Source organism: Rhea pennata, chromosome 1 (assembly GCF_028389875.1).
Source record: "Rhea pennata isolate bPtePen1 chromosome 1, bPtePen1.pri, whole genome shotgun sequence".
Lineage (NCBI taxonomy): Eukaryota > Metazoa > Chordata > Aves > Rheiformes > Rheidae > Rhea > Rhea pennata.
The window spans coordinates 212,062,841-212,086,646 of NC_084663.1; the positions used below are offsets into that span (position 1 = coordinate 212,062,841).

General features: G+C 41.6%; 1 protein-coding gene across 3 annotated transcripts in view; it reads left to right on the forward strand.

Annotated features, from left to right (window-relative positions):
• Nucleotides 1-23,806, forward strand: part of TENM4 (teneurin transmembrane protein 4) — a 348,755-nt gene that overhangs the window by 272,297 nt on the left and 52,652 nt on the right. For all 3 annotated transcript variants that reach the window (XM_062567394.1, XM_062567392.1, XM_062567393.1), the window contains 5 exons: nt 2,885-3,152; nt 5,360-5,503; nt 6,764-7,013; nt 9,679-9,699; nt 16,954-17,186. In XM_062567394.1, coding sequence (XP_062423378.1) covers nt 2,885-3,152; nt 5,360-5,503; nt 6,764-7,013; nt 9,679-9,699; nt 16,954-17,186 — 916 coding nt within the window. The remainder of the gene's footprint in view (nt 1-2,884; nt 3,153-5,359; nt 5,504-6,763; nt 7,014-9,678; nt 9,700-16,953; nt 17,187-23,806) is intronic.

The window sequence follows — 23,806 nt, forward strand, 5'->3', positions numbered from 1 at the left end:
TTAGACAAGACACCTAATGCAACGTAATGAGCAATGGTTTTTCAAAGTGCCAAATAACTGAGCTAAAGCACATTAAACTGTATTTAACAGAGTTTGTGGTGCCAGAGTATATGAGAGAATGTGCTGTTATGGCAGAATCCTGACTGTACTAGTTCATAAATGGACTACTTTTCACTCCTGTACTGCATAGCATATGATATAAAATAACCCTGGCTGTCAGTTTTTGCTGCTGCATTCCATAATATGCAGTTGCCGGGAGAGAAGTGTTAAGTATAATAGGTGTGAACACGTAGCTAGGAGCATTTGATAGGCTGGACAGTAGGGCTAGCACGGAGATTTTGACAAGCCAAAGGAGTGGGCCGACAGGAACCTCGTGAGACAAATGCAGAGTCCTGCACCTGGGTGCATTCAAAAGATTCACAGTATATTCAAAGTAATAGATTCTCAGGATTTTGTTCAGGTGCCAAAAGCAGAGTTGGTGCCGTTTGAGATGCCCCAAAGTGTCCCTTCAGGCCTCCAGCTGTAGCTGTAGGAAGGCACAGATCTCAACGTCTGTGTTAGATGTGTCATACACACGCAGAGGTCTTGGATACCACAGAACATCTCAAAGGTGCCTGAATCAAGCCCTCAATTCCTTTCTTTCTCAAGATTCTCAAGGTAGTGATAATTGCTAAATTGTGAAAATCCCTCATAAGCCTGAAGAACAAGGTCTGTCTGATCTGTCTGGTGGTTGGGATACTTTTAAAGAGCATTGATTTTATTGGTTGCAGGTCTAAGAGCCCTCATCTTTCGCAAGGACCCCAGACACAGCATAAGAATTTATCTGAGCTAAATAATAATTACCAAATAAAAATTAGGGCACATTTCAGCTGTCATCACTCTTGGTGTGTGCAGAATATTAACACTTATTTTTCCCTCTTCCCCCATCAATGTCCTATTGGATTATGCTTCCCCCACCAATGCCCTATTTTGTTGCTAAATCTGTACTGCTTACAAACTACAAATGATTTTTCGGATAATCTGAATTACCATTTGAACCAGCTCTTCAAGCAGGCACCTTTAAACACAATCCCTCGTGCTGCTCGGTGTCTTGGTGCTGCTGTGTTGACCCGTTCTCTGAAATGGGAGACAGCAGAGACAGATCATGACAGAGAGAAATAATTATTTCTGACAAGGATTTGAACCAGCCATTGCAAATAGGACCTCAGTGACAATTATTTCTGCCTGGCTTTTTCCTAAAGGGTTACATATGAAGACAGATTTGATACCAGGGACCACCTTTTCTGCAGCTTGGCTCAGCTGTTCTCTGGCTGAGTCTAGTCCCAACCCAGCTTGTTGCTAAGCTCATAAAATATATTTTAAAATTCCTGGGTTTTCCCAGTTCTATCATTTTTCAGCCTTCTAAGCATGGAGATATGTAAATTGAAAAGGCTACATTAGAGAAAGTAAATATTTATGAGCACAGTGGAACAGCGCTTTAACTTTTGGATGTGTCCGTTTGTCAAGTGCTGCAGTGCTCAGAGGTTGTAAGTTATCACTTGAAAAGTGTATGGCCTTGGATAATAGCTTAGAGCAGTTCTTTTCAGGGGCTTGATTACAAGATTTGTCATTATTTATAACAATAACCTGAAAACCTGCAAGAGATGAGCAACTTGTCATGCCCAGGGAAGTTTAATGCTCCCACGTAGGTGGAGCTGCGCGTAGGAACTGAGTAATAGCTTGGAGTAAATCAGGACTGCCATGATCCCTTCTGGACAGATTGCTCCTGATGGATGGATCACCTTTGTCACATCTCTAGACCCCTCCTAGCTTCAAGCTTCCAGGCCCTTAATATTGTGGAGGCTGGTTAGTGTTGGGGAAGTGTTTTTCACAACTCATTTAGGATCCAGCACACCAAAGTATTTCAGAAGTGGCACAGGAAAGAACAGTGCTAGTTATGACCTTCTGACACATCCCATTAGCAGACCAAGTTTGCAGGTACCCTGCTATGCTTCTACCTTCATCTTTCACACTTTACCAAATATTGCCTGTTTTGCTGAAAATACCTATGTTGGATGCTTTTCTAAGAATTAACTTTTCTGGAAAGTAACAACTAAAATAGTCCCCCCCCCCCCCCAAGAATAAAGAAGATAATGCCCTTTTAATCAGCATTTTGCAAGGGAGTATCAGTATGGTGTGAGGAATGTGTATTTCAGTGCCTTCCAAAAAACTTCCCTTCGTTTCTCCAGCTAAAAAAAGGGGGGAATTCTAAAGTCATGTTATATTTTAGCAGGAAGGTTAGCTGCAAGTCCCATCTTCACTGAGTCTTTTCTACTCTCAAAGCCGACCAGGGGCAGAACTGACGCAGGAAGTGAGCCAGAGGAGCAAGGCGGGAGCAGGACTAGTGATGTGAGAAGATGACAGGTCAGGGATGGGCAGCATCAATGACGGCACAAGCCAAGGAGGGCTTGATATTTTACCACAAAAACAATACAGGGGGCAAAGATAAGCAGCTATAAAAAGCTGCCCAGATAAAAGCCAGAGAGAAAATAGAAGCTATCCTGATGGGCTAGGATCATCTCAAACAGCAAGTTCCTTTCACCCTAGGTCTGGGGACTCCTTTCTGCAGTGAGTCCCGTTGTCAACACTTACTTAAACCTGATACTTTACTCTCCTGTTCTCACTTATAATAGAGATGGACAAAGATGACGACATTCCTCGCCCTCCACAGCTAACCCAATAAATCACATATATGATTTCATAACTGGTGCCTACTAAATGTGCTTTTATAGACACGTCTGCCAGAGATTTTAAAAAGACGTAATTGTCTGATTAATTACAGCTTCACTGCCATTTCCTGTCTACTCAGTGCTGATTTAACACCTCCTGGATTGCTTTTCCACAGGCTCTACAGGAGGAGATTAACATTTCCGGTAGTAAAATAAAAGTGAGTTACCTGAGCAGTCGCACAGCTGGCTACAAATCAGTCCTGAGGATCAGCATGACCCACCCCACGATTCCCTTCAACCTTATGAAAGTCCATCTCATGGTGGCTGTTGAGGGACGCCTCTTCAGAAAGTGGTTTGCAGCTGCTCCAGACCTGTCCTATTATTTCATCTGGGATAAGACAGATGTCTACAGCCAGAAGGTGTATGGGCTCTCAGAAGCCTTTGGTAAGTGAACCCAGAGCTTGTGTCTGTCTTTAGAAGCAGCTAAGTGGCAATGCACAAACCTTTCCCTAGATCAGTGTGGTCCAACTGCTGACACATAACATGGGTTATATAATAAACATATAATATGGTGCTGGTCCACCTCTGTTACACTGGGGAGGATTGGGTCCGGCTATTCAAACAGCACATGTGTCCTGAGCTGCTACCATCATATCCATACAGAAGGAATGAGCTAGGATTAGAGGCATTTTACTGCCTCTCACCTATACTTAAGAACTATCAACACTACTCGGAAAGGCATTCTAGAACTGGGACCTATCCTCCACCTCTCCTTCTGCCTAGCCTTCAGAATTACCCTGATCTTATGATTTACTTTTTGCTGCCTTTTCAAGAACTCCATCCCAAACCGGGGCCTGATACTATTCTCTTGTCTTGTGTGTTTGTTTACACCTACAAAAGAAGGTCACAAGCTACAAGGCCGTGGACAGCCGGGCCCCACATACTCAGCATGCGACATCCACAGCACCTTAGCAAGATGTCTAGTGTCATCCACTTCGCAGGGGCAGAAGCTGAAGTCCTTGCTGAGGCAGGAAGCTGTGCATAGATGTATGCTGAGACAAAGTTTATTCCTCTTCTTGGTAGCATCCCAGACTTCACTTAGTCTGTCCTGTGGAACAAAAACTCTAGAGGGAAGGGGGTACTTTGAATGTATAGTGAATGCAGCGGATGTGCTTTGCACTGGTTGCTTCCCAGCTGACTGACAGCCAGAGGAATTTCAGTCACAGGCCTTCAATGGAGTTTAATCTACATCTTTCGGGCTGCCAAGGCAATGATATCAGCAAGATGAGAGAGATCCCAAACTAGCAATTGGAGCTCTTGTTGACAGAAGGGTGGTTCCCTGATGCTCTATAGCCCAGCTGAAGATAGGTCCCTGTAGAGGAGCTGTGGGGCGTCTTCTTTCCTAAGAGGGAGAATGAGTGCCACTTCCTGCCACTCAGGCACTAGACACAGCCTTGAGCAGGTGGTTGATACAACCTGCTGAGCCTTACACAGCCTAGAGTCCAGATTGAGCAGCATGTTCTGAGCGCATGGAAAGATTATGTTTGCACACACTTTAGGATGCTAGATCAGCAGTGGGTCCTTGTATGCTCCCTGATGCAGTTCTACAGGCCTAGAGTACTCTAAGCAGAGTACTGTACTGCTTGCTGTACTGTAATTCAGATTATCGAAAACATCAGCATTCAGGCTTCCGATGATTCTCTTCTCTAGCACAGTGGAAAATATCAAGCTTTCACGTCCTAAATTACATATTCCTCTGATATTGTCTGATCTTGCAAAGGTCTGTGTTTGATGAGGGATCTTGAGTTTGCTCTGTGCTCAGCACTTTTCAGGAGACACCAGGAAACTTGTAAGATCAGACCTTTATTTTTATCTGGCCAAAAAATGAGATATTATAATTGCTTTTCGTTTGTGCAGAACTTAAAATTCCCGCTGTTTAAGCTGTTAGTGCTGGAAAGATCAGATAGGGCAGAAGAAGAGCGAGGTCTTACTTCTTCTGAGAAAATCATAAAGAAGTCATTATTCTATCAAAAACATGATTCTCCTCCTACTGACATCATTTTACTCTAAGTAACTCCAATATATTCAGCAGAGGTATTCCTGATTAACATCAGATACCATGGCAAGCGAAACTGTGTTTTGCTATTTGGCCTTTTGACATTAACAGTTGTCACAGTTCAGCTCTGGCCTAGGATTCTTGTCTCATACACATATGGACTTAGTGCTCTTTGCTTCATTTGTATAAGTCTTAGCTTTCCAAGTGAGGCCATGATTTTTGTCAAATTCCTGACGTGATCTTAGAGCAGAGATAGTAGATAAGAGCACCTTTATGAGACTAGCAGTGGTTTACACTCTTGTGTAATATCTTGGAATACCCACTATTTTAAAGTACGTCTTTAAATCAGTGTCTTTTAAATATTTGGCATGTTTACCCAAAATCTACAACTGTGTTGACCTTTTTTAAAGCAAAGTGGCCTTTAAAGAGGAAAACAACTGCATTATTGTGACGCTTTAGATGAAATTGGGAGTCACCTGCAGAAATGCCAGAAATGCAGAAATACCCTCAGTCAATTGAAACTCTGGTCTGTCTGCAGAATGTGTATTTTTGGATTACTAATCTGGGAGATCTTTTGTCTTTCTCTTGTCCGTAGTTTCTGTGGGTTATGAATATGAATCTTGTCCTGACTTGATCCTGTGGGAGAAGAGGACAGCTGTGCTTCAAGGTTATGAAATCGATGCTTCCAAACTTGGAGGATGGTCTCTGGACAAACACCATGCCCTGAACATACAAAGTGGTAGGTTGACTATAGCGAATGACAGAGGAGTAGCGCAGGGTTAGAAGGCCCTGTTGTTTCACATCATTAAAAGTTCAAGCAAAGGAAAGGAAAGAAACCTGACCAACAGATGCACTCTCATACACATATTACCAACAAATTATTTATAGTAACTTATGTTTAGCAGCAATGTGATGTACATAAATCCAAAAGAAGGTGGCCATGATGAAGTGGTTGAATGTCTATGAAACATGTTGACATCTCTAACTTTGTATTGCCATAAAATAATGAGATGACAGGGGAAATATTCCTAGGCTAGATTGTAGCTCAAACAGTGGAATCTTTTCAGATTGGACCTACCTCCGACTGTAAATCCATCCTGACACATCCTGCAATGTGCTAGCATTTCTTTGATGCTAGCTCTAAGCTTTCCTCTTGGAACCATAGTTCTCTGGATGACTTCTCCAGTGAGGTTTTCACCATCTCAAGGGAAACCTAACTACTAGCTTCAAAAGACTGTTTGCCCTCAGTCCTTATCCTTCCACGTCTATGCCCAGATCAGGTCTTTCTTGAAACTGCAATGCTTAGATTTTCTTGCTCATGATGATTTCCCCACTACAGAAATTAGAGACTTCATGGGTCACAAGGGAAAACTGGAAGCACCAATATCCTTGAAGGGAGGTCAATACTGTAGTAGAGAGTCTTGAAAGATGATCAAACATGTTCAAAATATGGAAGTATTGACTCCCTCTAAATGGCAGCAGTGGTATGGGAGCAAACATCTAATTCAACCCGCACCACTGATGAAAACTCTACACTTGTTCATTATTGAGAATGTAAGCAGAGCTCCTCTAACCTTTGCAGATTAAACATATCTCTAGACAAAGCATCATAGTTTTCCTGTCTCTCTTCTTCTCATGAGAGATATGATTTTTTTTTCTTTGGTAACTTGGTAGGCTCCTGCAGAGCAAGGAAGGACAGAAAAGGCAAGTGAAAATGCATGAGATACTGAAAAGTGTATTTCATTGAAAAGCAAAGACATTCTTGATCTCCCCACATCCTTTTAAGCTGCAAAAAATGTGATGGGGCTGTAAAAAATGTGTATTTCGGATAGGGATCCCCTCATTTGAAAACATCATAAAACAGTGCTATAAAAGATGATAAACCTTGCATGTGGTAGATTCCCCATCAGCATCCAGCATTGCTATTTTGTGCTCTCTTTGAGTCTCAGTTTCCCTGTCTCTGTTTTAATTCCCTTATTGATTTTTTTTCACCCTCTAGGCATCTTGCATAAAGGAAATGGGGAAAACCAATTTATTTCTCAGCAGCCACCTGTAATTGGAAGCATTATGGGCAACGGTCGCAGACGTAGCATTTCCTGTCCAAGCTGCAATGGTCTTGCAGATGGTAACAAACTCCTGGCTCCTGTTGCCCTAACATGTGGGTCTGATGGAAGCCTTTATGTTGGAGATTTCAACTACATCCGAAGGATCTTTCCCTCTGGCAATGTCACCAACATACTGGAACTAAGGTATACTATGCTGCATGCAATTTGTTATAATTATGCTCTTTAGTTCTGTACAATTCTTAGGTACCCATAAGCAAAATGAGCAAAACTTTTAAAAAGAAACAATAAAATAGAGAAGAAAAAGGCTATGTAGATTCACCTCTTCTACAACACTGCTTACTTGGACTTACACCAGAGAGACTTGGCCTAGCAAGTTCATCCAGAACTGAATCATATACCAAAAATACTCTATTGTGTTTCTGTGCTACTAAGTCAAACTGTGTTAATACCTTCCCCTCAGTCTTGTTAGAGGCCAATGGGAATTCTTAAAATTAACGGTCAGCCTCCAGGACAACCTAAACTTGGAAGGACACAGAACTGATGGTGACATATAGAGGTTAATCAGGACAGATGATCATTCATACCTAGGACAGTATGATCACCAAGGGAATCACAGATTCTGTGCTTTTCTGGTTGTTTTATTGGGTACAAACACATTTACTGTCCTCAGTTCCCAGCTGAACAGCAGGGTCTGGGTGAAGACACATGTGAATCATCTGAAAGTAAATGAAGTGTTTCCCTCTATCCCAACTAATAAAGAAAGAGAAAAATATCAGGAGAAAGAGAAAGGCTTGTCAAGGAATATGCATTAAAAACAAGAAAAGGGAGGGAGTATGATATATTTGCCATAAGTTCTGAGAAAATGAAATAGATTATGATTGAACTGAAGTTGTATATTAACCTCTTTGGTGACGGTTTTCCCTTCTAAAAAATGCACAAGTCTACTTGCCCGCTTCAAACCACTAGAGCCTGATTCTAGACTTTTTACACGGCCAGACAAGACTTATTCCATGAAAGTCAGTAGAGCTGAACTAGTGTTTCTAAATGAGATTTCTCTGCTTGAAAAACCTGATCTAAAGCTTTAGAGATCAGTATGAGGTTAGGCTGGTAGGAAAGTTCACATTTACTACTGAAGATTTGGCCAAAAAGTGAGCATCTCCCGGGAAGTAAGAATCTCCCTACTATGTTCAGATTTAATGTCATGTTTGCTGCCTTTGGGGACAAAAGTAAGATCCCATTTCCGCAAGAACTGCAGACTGTGGAAGGACCTGTTACAGCTTACTAGAGCAGCAGGGCCCCACGCAGCATTGTCCGGTATTCCCATTTGTTCCACAGAGGCACAGTTTAAAATGAAATAGCTAATCTGCAGCAGAATTGGTTTCTAAGGTCCAGTTAGTCCCTCCTTTACAAACAAACTGCAGTCACTGGGGTTGCAGGACCTTGTCGAAGGGCTAATTTGACATGCAAAACCTTGCTTGTAGATCATGGTGTACAAGCAAAAAGATCCAGACAACTCTCAGAAGGCTGGCCTTTAAGAATAAGCGTCTTGCTATTCTCTCAGCAAAACAAGGAATCAGAAGGAGGCATTGGATAAGGAGGCCCACAAAGCCATGTTTAGAGTCACATCCCAGAGGGCTGGGTTTTATTTGAGTAAATAAGCAAGAACTCAATTCCTGCTATTCCATTATGTTATACACAAGAATATAATAGCTCTCATATTTGTAAGGCTAGAAGCTGGGATAAATCTTCTGCCCTGGACCACATTAAAAAACATAATATTCTTCCAGTGCCCAGAAGTTATTTTAATGACCAAAGGTGAGATTTCCAGAGGAGCCTAAGTGATTTGGGGCCCAAATCCCAGTGCAACTCAGGTGGATTAAGATCTCATTCCCAGAAGTACAATTTTGAAAATCCAATCCCTGGCTTATTGTCAGTGGAAACACTAGACCCAACAGAGCTTTTGCAGAATATTTCCTGATTGGAAAAGAGAAAATTGGAAGCTTTGAAAGAGTGGCCTTGCTGGGTTTTGTGTGGAGCCACAGAGTTAAATTTACTCCAGTGTTAAATCTGCTGGAACCATTGCTGCTTCATCTGTGGAAGCGCTTGGGTTACTGGATCTAATAAACATTTCTTCACTCTGGTGTGTTATAAAGTAAGTGGGTTCAGATGCAGGCTGACTATAAGCTATGGAGGAAAGCCATTGGTTTTGGACTAAAGGGATTTTGGTTTTGCCTTCTCAGATCAATATCTCCTTGGAGATTACCACCCTCACTACTTGGGTTTTGCTTGTTTTTTTTTAGAGTGCAGTGTTCTGTTGCAGAGGGGAAAGGCAAATGCATTGTGGGTCGCAGTTAACTGTAATTGAGTTATGTAACCAGACCCATAAAAATGTCCATCTCAGCATGGTTTCAGTCCTCTGGGCTAGAGTTCATGAGGTTAACGCAATGAATTGCCACCCGTAACTGTGCAACTGTTAAGGTACTGTTGCGAATCACGAGGTATTGCTTTGATTGATGTGACAAAAGCTGTAAAGATAGCTGTATCTACATGTATTAGCTCAATACTTCTCTTTATGATAAAGTCTGCCTGGTCCTATCTATCTCTTGCATAAGTGAATAACTCCAAACAGGTGAGATCACACTTCCTTTGTGATATGCAACAGTACATAAGTGAGCTCACTGACAAGTAATATCCAATATAAATCTGTGTCATTCCTGCTAAATCTTTGTTTATTATTGCATTGTATGATACAGTTACTGTCAAGTTTTCAATCTGCTAATAATGCTTCAAACTGAGCCGCTAACACTTCATTCTTTCTTCTATTCCCTGCTTTCCTGTCTTCTGTCAGAAATAAAGATTTCAGACATAGGTAAGCCAACCAGTGGAGAATTCTTATGCCACTCCCTGTCTTGTTGCATGTTGTTACACAGTGAGCCACAAGCGCCATTTCCGGGTGATTCAATAGCAAATGAAGCTGGTGTGATTAAAACTGGTGTAGGCGATCAGTCTTTGGAACTGGAAGCCATTAATCAGAGAGCAAGATCACACAGACTTCTGCATGATCTGTTGTAGTCGTAGAGAGAGAGAACTAGAGGCAGACATCAGAAGCAAGGTAACGAGAGGAGGAGGGTGGAAGGAAAAGTGGATGGGAACTAACTAAGAAGGTAAAGTGAGGGCAGCCTCGGGGTACGGGTCCCTTGAATACAATTTTCATGGGAAAATAATTCTCATATATATGAATTATCTTCCTTTTGAGTTCGGGGAGTTTAGCAGGCATAGTAAATGTCCAGATGTACCCCAGCATCATCTACATACGGAAATAAGTTTTGTATCGATCAGTTTGAGGTTTGCATAGAGAGTGTTCACATTACATGAACGTATGTCAGACTCAGACGCGAGGTAGTGTAGCTCAAATCCTTAGCCAGGAAATGCGATAAAAAAGAGAAGGAGTAATGACAAGCAAACATCACAAAAGAGAGACTCTTAAATTGGAGCTTTGTCCCTAAGAATATTTGTCACTTGAGTTCACTGGAGTTGCGGTGGGTTTGATCCAATTGGTTGCATTCAGGAAGGCGTCAACCTACTGTCACTGTCTCTGTTTGCAAGGACTGCTCTAGCTCTGACAGGTTTCCCATCGCTCTCCCTAGATGCTTGCTAAATTATCTTAGACTGTGGACTTGGGATTTTTGTTTTGGGGATGTTTGCATTTGGGCTTGGGAATTTCTTTTTTTTTCTACATGCTTTTTATTTGTTGTTCTTTTGACTTCGTAGAGGCTGTGCAAAAGCAGAAATGTTTATTATATCTGCATGCCTGAAAATGCAATGGAGTAGAGACTGATTTTGTGTCTTAGTGACACATTAATGAAGAGATGAGCTCTCCCTGTATAATGGACTGGCACAAAGCTTCTGTTAATGGGGATGGGGGTGTATGCAAGACCCTTGCACCGACTGTCTCCATCGGGCTGAATTCCAGCCCCCTACCTCCTCTTTCACATCATATGAAAGCAATAGAAAAACTCATTTCTCTTTGAAACAGCCAGGTTGTATCCTTAATGCCCTAGAAAAACAAAGCCACTAAAGTGCACCTGCTATGACAGTGAAGGGGAGCAGCTGAATAACTGTTATAAGAAGAGTTTATATATATGAAGGCAATAACTGAGCCAAGATATGTGGTCTGACCACAAATGCTGCAGATGCCAGCAGAGCCATACAAAGTTGGCAGGCTCTCAACCTTAAGGGGTTTCCTAAAAACTATGAGATGAAATAAAAGAAAGTCAAGATATGCCTCCTTCAGTGCAGTCCTAAAGGGACCAGTAAGGGAGAAGGTGAGGCGCTCTAGATCAAACATTCCCACCTGTGACTAACTTCAAGGACTCACTAATATGAATTAGCAGATGTTCCATATCATTTGCCAAGATATTTTCTGTTAGGAAACCTCTTCATTCCTGAGCCACAAAGAAACAGTTGTGCGTAGTCTTAGCAAAAGCTCCAGTAGCTGTACTTTTAGCTCCAGCAGGTCCTAAGCTTGAGCCCAGTGACAGATAATGGTAGTTGCAAAGGGTGGGATGCACAGGAATGAATCTCGGTGGTGTGGAAAGGTTGCAGTCTGTATGCAAAAGCTTCCTTATTGTTGGAGGAGGATTTATTCAGTTTCTAAGTAGCCTTTTAGGTTTGGAGCTTAGTTCTACAGTGCGACATAGGTAGCCAAGGTTCAGTTCTCTGTAACAGCTGAAATGGCTGTGTGCCAACATGGGGATGTCAGCTAAGTCAGAAAGCATCACCAAATTGTGATGCCTCGCAATTTTATGCCCATCTTTCATTTGGTAATACGACTTTTTCCAAGCATGACAATAATAGTTTGAAGCTGATTAGCATTATCCTTTCTCTGCAGGAACGTGGAGGGCAGTGAGGCACTTCTGTCATGGAGATGTGCAAAAAAAACAGCCACACTTAAATATATTCCTCTGTTCTTGATTCCATTTGTATCTAAGTGAAATAAAACTACAATTAGTGGTAAAAAGAGATGTCTGAGAGAATTGCCCTAGGATCAGAGCAGAAGTCTTTTGCAATCTATGGATTGGCTTATAGCGTTGTTACAAAGTTTTATTACCCAGCCTGTGACACTAGAAGAGCTTTGGGCATTGCACACAAACCGAAAACACTAAAAGGCCAAGCGTAAATTCAGCTCGCTGCACTGTGTGGCCTCCTTATGTACTAATCTATTGAGTATCACCCGGGGGAAAAAAGACCGGTACCTCACACAAGTGCTAATAAAAATCCTGTTTGTGAACTGCAGGGTGCTTAGCGTGGAGCCATGGAAACACAGCCCCACTGAACAAAAAACTCTTGGCTTCAGGAATTCAATAGTTCTTTAGTCACCAGCAAACGTATGTGGCCAGCAAGGCTCAGAGAAGAAAAGGGCAGCGAGCACAGAGAGTTTTACAGAGGTGATTTTGTGGGCTAAAACAGAGACATTGGATCCAGCAAAGTACCAGAGCTTTATTCAGATCAACTGTATCTGGCAAGTAGCTTTGGTGTTGTGGCTGCTCCTGCCTGGTGATCACAGTGGGAGCCAGAGCGCAGCAGCCCTATGGAACAGATGATCTGAATCCTTAATTATTCCTTTGAAATTGCAAGGTATTTGTGATGGTGAGGTTAAGTATACAGGATAGGCAGTCCGAGTATGACCCTTGGTGCCTTCATTTCCTTCATCTCCCCATTATGCTAGGCCTCCATCTACTCTTTCGAAGAACGCAGGAGTTTGTGGGTCAGTCCTGAGGTCTTTTAGGGCACAGTTAATCTTGCCTAACTTCAGACATTTGTAAAGTACATGTCTAATCAGCACCAATTTTCTAAACCTTTTGTGTCATCAGCAGGTAGTTCTGGCATGTCATTCTTTTCTTCCTAGCCCTTAAAGTAGGTTCAATGGATTGTGCTCTAAGTGTAAAATGCTGTTAACAGAAGCTGCCCTTCAGAGGAAGTGGTAGATACCCTTGCTTTCAGAAAACTAGGTCTTTTAAGATAGATGTTGAAAACAGGTCAGATGAATCATACCTAAAGGGTTGCTATTTCTCTCCTTTGACTATAAAGGGAGTTGAGGCACCCAGTTCAGATGTAGGTATCTGCCTTGCAGATATCTAAAGCTCGGTGAAATGAATACCGCTGGCTTTGAACAGCAGCCAGTAAAAAGGTAGTCTGCTCTGCTGACATTACAGGGTAACCTGCCAAAACCAAGGACAATCTCCTTCCAACTGTTATCACTTGCAGCCTGGCTCCCCACTGTGCAGCAGGAGGTTCCTTCCCCAGTCCCTTCTAAAATGTGGGCTCTAAGCCTGAGGAAACAGTAATGACTTTTGCTTTCAGCCTGTGCATCTATAATCGTACTACAGAAACAATGCCACATGTCTACCTATTCACCTGGGGGTTTTTGCCACTTTTCTTCCTCCTGCCCCTATGTAAGGAATCCTGTAAAGCAAAAGCACTTTAAAACGGTCTGAATCACTTAACACATCTGCAGTGTGCCCCAAAGGGTGCTATCACTATCTTGTCCAAGTAATGAGAATGGAAAAAAGGAACAGGACAAGAAAAGTGTATGGGAGAGACTGTGTGCAACCCCAACACACTGGATCTCTGTGAATCTGAAAGATTCCCCTGTGTTTTCCCAGCACCTCACTGTAGCACAGTCAGTACAAGGATGCTGTATTACTGTCATTTCACTCAGTGTGCAGTACGAAAACTGTCTGCACTTCCCAGTGACTCCATTGATGGAGTATTTACTAGTGCCCACCCAAACTGTGTATTCTTGGCTAGAGATTAGCCCACTCCATCCCTGCAACTTTGCTTTCTTACTCCAGGGGATTAAAATATCAATGCAGCACTCAGTGTTTCTTCTAAACAAAATTAATAAGAAAGATCTGAACGGGAAATCTGTTCTTCACCCTTAGCTTTTCGCCCTTAGCACCATTTCCAGTGGTGGCAATCTCAATATTGGGGATAAATATTCTAAGACTACAAATACTGTAACTGATTAAGTCTTCTGAGTAGTACAAAGTCCTGTCTTTTATTTTGCTCCCTTATCTAACAGAATGATGAGATGAAAGAAAAAAAAAACTCTGCTTTGCTCCAGGCATATTTATTTCAGTTGTTGTTCAGTTCAGCCCAATTTTCTACTTGCATTTGCCTATTGATTGTGACTTTAAATAAAAAGCACAGCCTCAGTATTCAGGGCTTCAGTGCTCATGCAGTATCATAGATGAAGAGAAGTAGTTTTGCAACTTTTGGAACTAACATGTTTATTTAGCATCCTCCATCCTGAAGGATCTCAAAGTATTAAAGAAAAGCTTCAGTGTACACTGATGGGCAACTTATGCAGATCATGGCATCTTCCCCGCTCAGTGGTGAAAACTGTGGATAAAAGCCAGTGGGGTAAATTCCAACTTGATCGTTCTTAACAGCTCATCTTTCACCATCCCTGCTCCAAAGCATCCCAGCTCCATCCCATAAGCCATCCAAGGGTAGTTTAATTAACATAATTTTCTACCTCCACCTCTTCCGAGGTGCATTTGCTAGTAAATATATATGTGTGTGTGTCATATCAAGCTGCACGTTTTAGCCTGTCAGAGCTAATCTTTTAATTATAAATGCATAATGATTGTAAACTATGATTTCAACCCTATATTTCTGAGGAATCTCATTAGTAAAACTCACCCTGGGTTACCAGCGACTACTCCAAATGCTACCTTAATATGACAGGTTTTTACCTAGACAGATTTTGGTGGGAAGTACCATTCAGCTATTTTGCTGGATAAGTGTTTCACTTTTACAGGGTTCTCTGATCAGTCGTTAAAAGGAAATAGCATTTGTTTCCATGTCCATTCTACACAAGAGTTCTCATTAAGAGACAGTTAAGAGCTCTCTGTTTCACAGAAAGCTGTAGTCAGTGTTTATGTCCATTGTAGTGAGATTTTTGAAATCAAAAAATAAATTATAATGATAGTGCTAGGATGGGGAAGCAGGAATGTCAGATTCTGCCATCATTTTTTTTTTCCATCTTTGAGAAAGTCACTTGCCTTTGCCAATCTGCAGGTGGCCTACTGTAAGACTCGGTGAAAAGTATCTGTGCTTTCCAGGCAAAGATACTAAAGAATTGCGAAGCATCATTAAAAATTTTCTCTGTCATGTCCACCTCCTATGCAAAACAGAGATTATGAACAGCTCAAAAGCTGACTGACATTCAGCTGAGCTTTGGTTAGACAGTCGGCTGAAAATGTGAGGCCCTGATCAAAATGGATGATGGATTCCCATAGGGAACTTTTTCCACCAGAGTTGAAGCCACTTGCTTAGTGTGAGTGACATGCAGGTAAATGAAATAATACCCTACCAGCCTGCTGTCATTGGGAAGGAATACAGATGGAGACTGAACTGTCAGGCTGGAGCTGTCTTGAAGGTCAGAGCATTTTATTTAACAAGAATCAGTGTCATTTGCGGAGATGAAATCTGTTCAGATTTTAATAGGATAAATCACAAGGGATATTCCCAAATAAATCAGGAAGCTTTTTTTTTTTTTTTTTCCTAAAGTATTAAGTAATTTGAATGAAGGACTAGCTTATGGCTTTTTAAAACTGAGAATAATTTGGTGTTTTTTAATGTGCCTGAAGAGGGGTTATTTTTTCTGACATAAAGGTTGAAGGAGAGAGGAAATTTCATAATATGAGGGACAGAGTCAACCGTGATAGACGTTCAGGTTTCTAACTAGCTTCTCCTGGAATAATTCCACTAAGTGCAAAACTGTGAACTGTGGCCTGTACATTTAGTATGAATCCTAGTAAGGTGATAAGCTTAGACATTTTGAAAGTGTTCTGGAGAAAAGCTGAGAATACTTCATATTTGTTCTAATTATTACTTGGCCTTTCTTAGAAGGAAGGAGACCTGTGTTCATGCAGCAGGTATTACAATTTTAATCTGCTGATTTGAAGCTCAAAAGAGATGCAACTCAACAGATAGAGTAGCAAACACTTAATTTTAATGAAGGGAGATCACATTAAACTGCAGCTAGAATCCTTCAAAGACAACACCTAAAAATTGGGTCTAAATTCATCTGGTTGTTTCTAGCCAATTCCATTGAATGTTTCCAAGCAGCGGAAGTTAACGTATCCATTTCTCCCTTGTTGGGCTCATTTACTGCTATGTAACTAAAAACATTATTTTTCTGTGTATTCACACTGTTTTCTCAATCACCCTTTCTTGTTTTCAAGAAAGCAGTGAGTGAGTTTGGATTCCTCAGCCCTTCTTCTAGTTCATGTTGTTACTTTGGGCAAAACATGACACTCCAAGGGTCATTCTCTTTCTCTCTTCATTGGAGGTCCAGATGAATTCAGTGGCAGGACTCCTCCTTATTTCCATGGGGACAGATTAGGACTCTAGAAACTTTGCTGAAGTCAATGGGAATTTTGCTGTGGAGACAGGAACACCAGATGAGCTCTGATGCAGTGCTTTTCAATAGTATATCTTCAAATGCGTTATATTTGGGCGTTTCATTTGGGTTTTTTTTCTTGAATTTTTTTTGCAAAGAGGCAGGATTTTTTTTTTTTTTGTTGTTGTTGTTTTCTAGATTTAGTGTCCTATGTTTTTCAGTAGCTGGCATGTTAGCATCAGTGCTTTAGGGCTATATCTGCATTAAGGAAATTAAACAATCTTGGGAATCAAAACTTAATTTGTAGCAGTTGTGGCATGGTTTTGGCTCTGGCCAACTAGCCCTTTCCCTGAAAATGCCCAAGCACAGTTTGGATGTTAGTTAGTGCCAGTCAGAGCTTATTCCACAAGCAGATTGAATACAGTCATCCCAGGTTGGCAGATGCAAGAGGTGAACAGTGTGGACGTGGAGCCCTCTCTTGCTGGCTGACCTCCATGCCAGAGAAGGCTCCCAGGCCCAGCTACTGCTAACAGAGATTTCTGGGGAACCCAGGCTATAACACATCATGTCCTAACACTGCTAAACACAGCACTGCCTTATCTTTCCACTCTGTCTGCCTTGAGCATTTTTATCCTCTAAAATGCTAACATTGCCTGTTTACTTAAGGAAACATCATCCAAAAAGTAATAACATCGTACCCTTGTTTTTCAGCCACAGCCCAGCTCATAAATATTACTTGACCACAGATCCAATCACTGGCTCCATCTACCTCTCTGACACCAACAGCCGACGCATCTATAAAATCAAATCAACCACATCTGTGAAAGACATTGTGAAGAATTCAGAGGTCTTGGCCGGAACGGGAGATCAGTGCCTTCCATTTGATGATACCCGCTGCGGAGATGGAGGCAAAGGCACCGACGCTACTCTTACAAATCCCAGGGGTGAGATTGCTTCTTCTCTGCAGGCATTTTGAAAGGGACGTTTTTGAAAGGGACTAGCTTAATTACTCTGGAGACCGCTCTGCTCTCCTGACAGAAAAGATGCCCTAGGATTTTGCAGGCCTTCCCAAGCCGACCACTAACACGTTCTAAGGGCTTGTCTTTAGAAATAAGTGGGTATGAATCACACTCCACCAATCCTGAGTCTTTTTATTGAGGTGACCAGGAGGAGCGCCAGACCAAAAAAGTGTAGTAAGTGATACATGTCCATAGGGTAATTGAATGAAAACACCCATCAATTTTACATCCCGCTTAGCCACTAGCCCTCCTTAGACTGGATTCACTTCTTCTCTGAGCATTGCTATATGTGAAATAGCAAAACCCTCAGATATCTCAGGTAAGTAAAATTCAAATTTATACCTTGGCAGTGGCTATCACAGCATCTACCTTTTCATGAAGTATGATTTAAATCCATATAGAGGAGTGGATATTAATATTAATAAAAGAATGGTTTAATTCACTGAAACTTCATCTGATTCCTGATTAGCTTGCTTAAATTTGATAAAAGCACAGTCAAACCAAAATGAAAGCATCACACAGCCTTCATGACTGCTAACTAAATTGGCTCAAAACAGGTTTAGCCAAACATATGCAGTCCTGTGCGTAGCCAAGACTTCAATCTGGCAGTCTCAAGGTAACAAGCTCTACATATGGAGGATGTCGCTCCTCCCAGCTGGCCACAGTTCCTCAGAAGAGCCACATGGAGGGTGTGAAGATTAGGAGGGAGGTATTGCCGTACAGCCACCTTCTGCAGTGTTTGTAAAGAGGAGAGAGAAGGTCCCCTATGCAGAGCTTGACCCTAGGAATGTTTTTAGAGATTTGACACTTTTGCCTTTTGTGTGACTTCTTGCCCAGTTGGTAGGATTTGGGGGAATCCTTCCTGAATTCTTCCTTTGACATCAATGTGCTGCATTTTTTTTTCTATTGCAGCTGGAAGTTGTAGCCCTCCCCTTCCTGTCACTACAGCAATTTCCAAGCCTATCCCAACCTCCCCTCAGAGCAGCCTGGCCATCCTTTAACATGTTATTTCACAAAGCAGGAAGGCAAAGGCAGCTGAGCTGTTGTTTCTCTTCCTAGATTTGTTAGGAAGTTATTTTTCTTGACATAGAGATGACATTATTGTTACTGCATCCAAGAAACTGATTTAGTGAACTTTTCTGTCAGCTCTAGTTGTGATTTTTTTTTGTTTTGTTACATATAGGCTAGTTGTTTCCTGGCAAGATGCAAAATAAATCACCTTGGGAGGCCTGCTTTTTGCCAAGAAATACTCAAGACTAAATTTCTGCCCTCATAATATTCAAAGGACCCAGCCTGGGTTCCTAGAGCCCTCCATATTCTCATGAAGTTACCATTATATTTGGATGAAATGTTTCCAGAGGCACATATGCAGAAAGTGAACAGCTATCTGTGGGAGATGAGGAGAAATTGTCTAATTGAGATGAAGAGGGCTGAAGAACCTGAAAAGGAACTTAAGACTTGGCCAGAGAGATGCAGGCAGTATAGTAGATGAGTCACGAGATCAGGGAATCTGGAAATCTGTAATCTGGTTTTCTGCACCACTTTGATGTTCTACCAGTGCAAGAACAGTTTTTGTTGGACTTCCATTCTCTCTTGCACAAGATAAGAGAAATATTGTTCATTTCCTTACATGGGTGGAGGTTGCAAGGTTTAGCTGATTTATGTTTCTACATCTGCTGTGGGAAACAGAGCTCTGGAGTTCAAAGCTTTCAGCTCTGAAATCCTTCTTGTTGGCGATTCAAGCTCTCAGGAGGCTAGCCTCAACCATAAAACTGCAAAATGCATGCGTTCATTCCTCATGGCTCTGAAATTTCACAAAATAGAGGTAAATTGAAGGTGAAATGACTTGAAGCAAAATGGCAGCAAAAAATAATAATCCAGAAAGCCCACACTTCCAGGGGAACGTTCATAAATAGTGTTCCTTGACCTGGTTCTAGCCTGAGTTTGCAGTCTGCTGAGACAATAGCTTTGACATGTGTGACTCACTTCCCATTCACCTCAATAAATGATTAACGGTGAAAACTCGCACTGATAATGTAATGTCAGTATTGTTTATACCTTCATTGCAGCTCATCCTAGCAGAAAAAAATCCAGCAAATACTCTTTACTGATATGATTGTATTTCATAATAGTTCAAAATAAAAATGACTTCTTGTGCAAGTAACTCTGTAGTTCTCAGGTTACCCTTTGCTTCCCCATCTTGGCAGGGGAATAGACAACTATAAGCGAATGGTCAGAGGAAATTAGAAAACAGGTCTGTACCTGAAGATATCAGCAGGCCAGGGAAGTACGTGGAAAATTCTTGGAAAGGCTAAAGCTTTTTTTTTTTTTTTTTTTTTGACTCAACATACTTGCTTCATGCAAAGGAGCAGGATCTATGTATTGTAAGGATATTTTTGCAGCTTGCTCAAAGACTCTTAAGGAAGCAGGGTTCTGTCTCTACTTTCAGGATGTTTTAATTGGCTGATATTTGCAGCTTGCTGGAAAATACTGAGGAAATAGGCTTTTGACAGATGAAACCCAGCAATTCATAGGCAGTGGAGAACCAGTTGTAGGATATCAAAATATGCTTTTGCATCTGCCTTTAAACTATTAGACCAGTCAAGCATCTAGTCTGAACTGACCTTCTTGGCTCTAGTACTTCTAGTGGAAACAAACTGGTACAGTGAAAAGTATTTCATTCTGTGTTACTCCATGTGTCATGGGTAGGATGAACCACCCTCTGGAAGTAACTGTCTCCTTCTGTTGAAGGACATGATCTAATGACTATCAACATTCAGAATGATTCTCCACTCTTTGAACAGCATCCTTCTCTCAGAGCTTTGGTCACCTCTTCTAATTCCCACCCTAGCTTCATTAGCCCAGAGGGGATAATGTATCTGGAGTTTTCTCTGGAGATAGGTTCCTGTCTCTCTCTGGAGAAAGACAGGGAACTACCTTTAGATAATGAGCTTAGACAAGATATTAGGATGGATAAAACATGTCCCTGAAATTTCACTGTTCCCCTGTCTTTGCCTTCTCTGATAGGGTAGGCTATATAAATATAGGACAAGTAGATCAACAGATGAAGCAGTGGTGGCAGCACGATATTTATCATAGCTATTAGGAACCAGTCTGATGCTTCCAATTCATTTGCCACAGAGCACAGCTAAGCTTTCAGATGCTAATGAATTTCAATATATCCTTGCAAATTAAAGTGTTACCACTTTCTAATTATCATCTGCTAATAATGATCCTCTTCTACAAGCAATCTAAGGAAAAATTAAAACTGCAGCTTGTCAGAGCATTTGTTTTCATCTCAGTACTCACCAGTGGTTCTCCTCGGGAAAATGTGGCAGAGAAAATTGCCAAGGAACCTGCAATTAACAGAGATTGCAGTGACAAGTGTGACACAAGAGGAAGACAGTTTCAGAAGGGACAGGGGAAGGGGGGGTTTCATTCATTTAGCACCGCAAAAACAATGCAAAATGAAGTAATTAATTTGGGGAGAGATCACTTCCTTCACTGTGTCCTGCTGAAAGTGTAAACTAAATCTCAGTTGTTCACTAAGTGCTCACAAGTTCTGGGAGAGTTAAAAAAAGAAACTCAACTCTCCTTAATTTATTGTGTTTTTTTTTTTTTTTTTTATCAAATACTAGTGCAGGGGCTGTTTCAGGGTGAACCAAAGTCTGACTGAGCAGAATATCCTGTCTCTGAGTATTGCCATAACAGGCACTTAGGGAAAGGGTCAAGGAAAGAGTGACCGTTCCCTGCTAACGCTCCCAGTTCTAGTCATCAACAGTCAGGGGACTTTGAGAAGAAGAGATTGCACCTGAATCTGTGCTCAGAAGCCACCACCAATTTATCTAGAAACCTCCCTGAACCTTCGAAACATCCTGTGCTAGTAAGTTCCACAGTTTGTTTAGACATGGTATGGGTAAATGCTGCCTTTTTGAGACCACAACCCTGTTTTCTGTTCATTTCTCCATGCCTTTCCTTATCCCTTCATTATCTTCTAACTCCCTTCTTGACTGCTGCAGAGCATGAAGCTGATCTTTTCAGAAAACTTTTCACAGGAATTCCAAAATCTCTTCCGTGTGAGCTATTTTACAGCTTGTCATTGCATGTGGATAGTTAGGCTTACTTCTTCCCCTGTGAATTTTTTTGTGCTTATTGACATTGATTTTCATCTGCCTTTTTATCATCTAGTCATTCATCATCCAGTCAGCAAGAAAGCTCCAAATTTGGATTTCTTTAGCACCTATTCTTTTACTTAAAAGGTTTTTTTCTCCTTTTTTCCCCCCTAAGTAGAGCTACATGTGAAACGTAACCACTTTTAGCAGTTTATCTTTTAAAACAAACTCCCTGTGTTCCAGTATCTATTTGTGGTGTAATGTTGCACTGTCACTTCCTCGCACTACAACGTCCTGACATTTCAAGCAAATGTCATCACGTTACAACCTCCCTTCAGCACAGCTCACTGTTGTGATGTGTGCAGTACTGCAAGCCGTTGTTGCTTATGGGATGTCAGACCATCCAAGAAGAACCAGCAAGATTTCATAACCTATGTATTTCATAACTCAAGAGCTTAAAATTTGGATGTGCAACACTACCTAGGTAGCAGCAGCAGATGTTTTCTCTCAGTACCTGTGCAGCTGAACTTTTAGCTGTATGCTGAAAATCTTTAATTCCCTTGTGGAAACATTTCTCCCAAAGCAACCCAAGGCCTCTGGCTCTACATGGACACATGAATTACCCATTACTGTGCCCATTTCCAGAAACCAACTCAAAACTGGAACTGTGTCATTATCAGAAATGAAACACAGAAATTCCTATCAAAAGGTCCCATCTGACCTCTGCTACAAGGAAACCATGAGATGCATTTTTATCTCTCCACAGAAGTCATCCATCCAAAGACACTTGTCAGTGGGAAAGCAGGCCTCCTCATTATAACTATTCCAGAGGATTTAATTCTAGGACAAAGGACTGAAGTCAGGAAGGGATCGGAACACCTGCGATGCAGAAAGCATGAGAACTGACTTCATGAGGCAGCAAGGAAAAGCAAAGTAGTCTGTAAACCATCTCCCTGTCTCCCCTGACCTGGGAACCAAGTCCTTAGCCAAGTTAAAGTAATTGCTGTTGTTCAGGGAACTGTGGTGTGGACTAGAGAGGATGGTAGAGCTAAAGCTCATCATTGCCTGACCTGCTCCCCTCCCTGATCAAAATACTGCTTGTATGGGAAGGGAGTGAAAAACCTGGATAATGCTTGCGTTTTTAGCATTTTCTTACATGAGTCAAATCCCTGCTGCCTCTCTAGGGCAGCTGGTCACAGCAGCACAAAGGAGAATTAGGACTTGGCAGACTAAAAACTCTGTCACCCTGCAAAACCTCACAGTAAATGCAAGGTAGACAAGATTGCCTAGCGCCCTGTGAAATAAGGATAAGCAGAGAAATGCTTGGTGATGACAACACATGTACATGCCGTTGCCCCAGAGCAGGATGATATGTGGTAACTTTGTTAGATGTCTGATTTTAACTTATTCAGGTGCCCAAGTTCTTTGTCTAAGCTGGAATGCAAAATAACATTGTGCCATAAACCAAAGGACGCACAGATTGTTTTTACTGTAACTGGTTCATCAGAGCAGCCATCAGACCCAAGCGTTGAACGCTGTGAGCAACTGTCAGCATACACTGCTGGTCAGTCCAGTCCAATATGCATAGCAAAGAGAAAAAAATCTGCCTCATTTAAAATCACATTATCCAGCCTGCCACCCTTCACTGGCATTTGGCTTGTCACAGAGACTAATGGACAGGAGCCCTGAAAAATGCTAGTTGTGAACCTAGGAATTGGTAAGAACCTCTTGTGTTTGACAAAGGCCAATTAAGAGCAACTGAACGCTTTATTGTACCTGTTCCAAAAAAGCACATCTGCCATATTGCTTAAAGAACTCAATTGTATTCCTGGTTGTCAAGCATACACCAGCAAACACTAAAGAACTTGCCATTTTCAGGGCAAAATAATTAGAGAAGCAGTAACCTTCAACAGCAGACGCTAGCAACAGGTGACATATGCCAATATCTCGGATGACTCACTGACAGGATGCCAACTAGGGCACGGTGCTGACAGATCTCATGGCATGTAAAGACATCTTCCTTAAAGCCATAGATGCAAGCAAGATGCTTATACTGCCAGCTCTCTCTACAGCTTTTGACAAAGTGCAGAAGAAGCAACTAATGTGTTTCTATTGTATAGGGAGAGTACATGGCCTCTACTGCCATGTCTCCTCCTGGAGCATTCAGAATATACAATAGGTGCTTGCCAGTCTCCTTTGAGTTTCTTTTGTCATAGGACAAAGGTTAGTCCTAACTTCCCTTCCTTCAGTATTGAGTGAGATCATTGGAAAAAGGTAACGAGAAGCCTGGAGCTCATTAGCAATATATTGATGACATTCGACTCTGGACTGTAATGTTCAATTGATGCAGTGGTCACCATCCCAAAAGAAACCTCTCAAATGAGGAGCACTTGACCTAAGTTAAGCACAGGTATTGGAATGTAGGACTAGAAG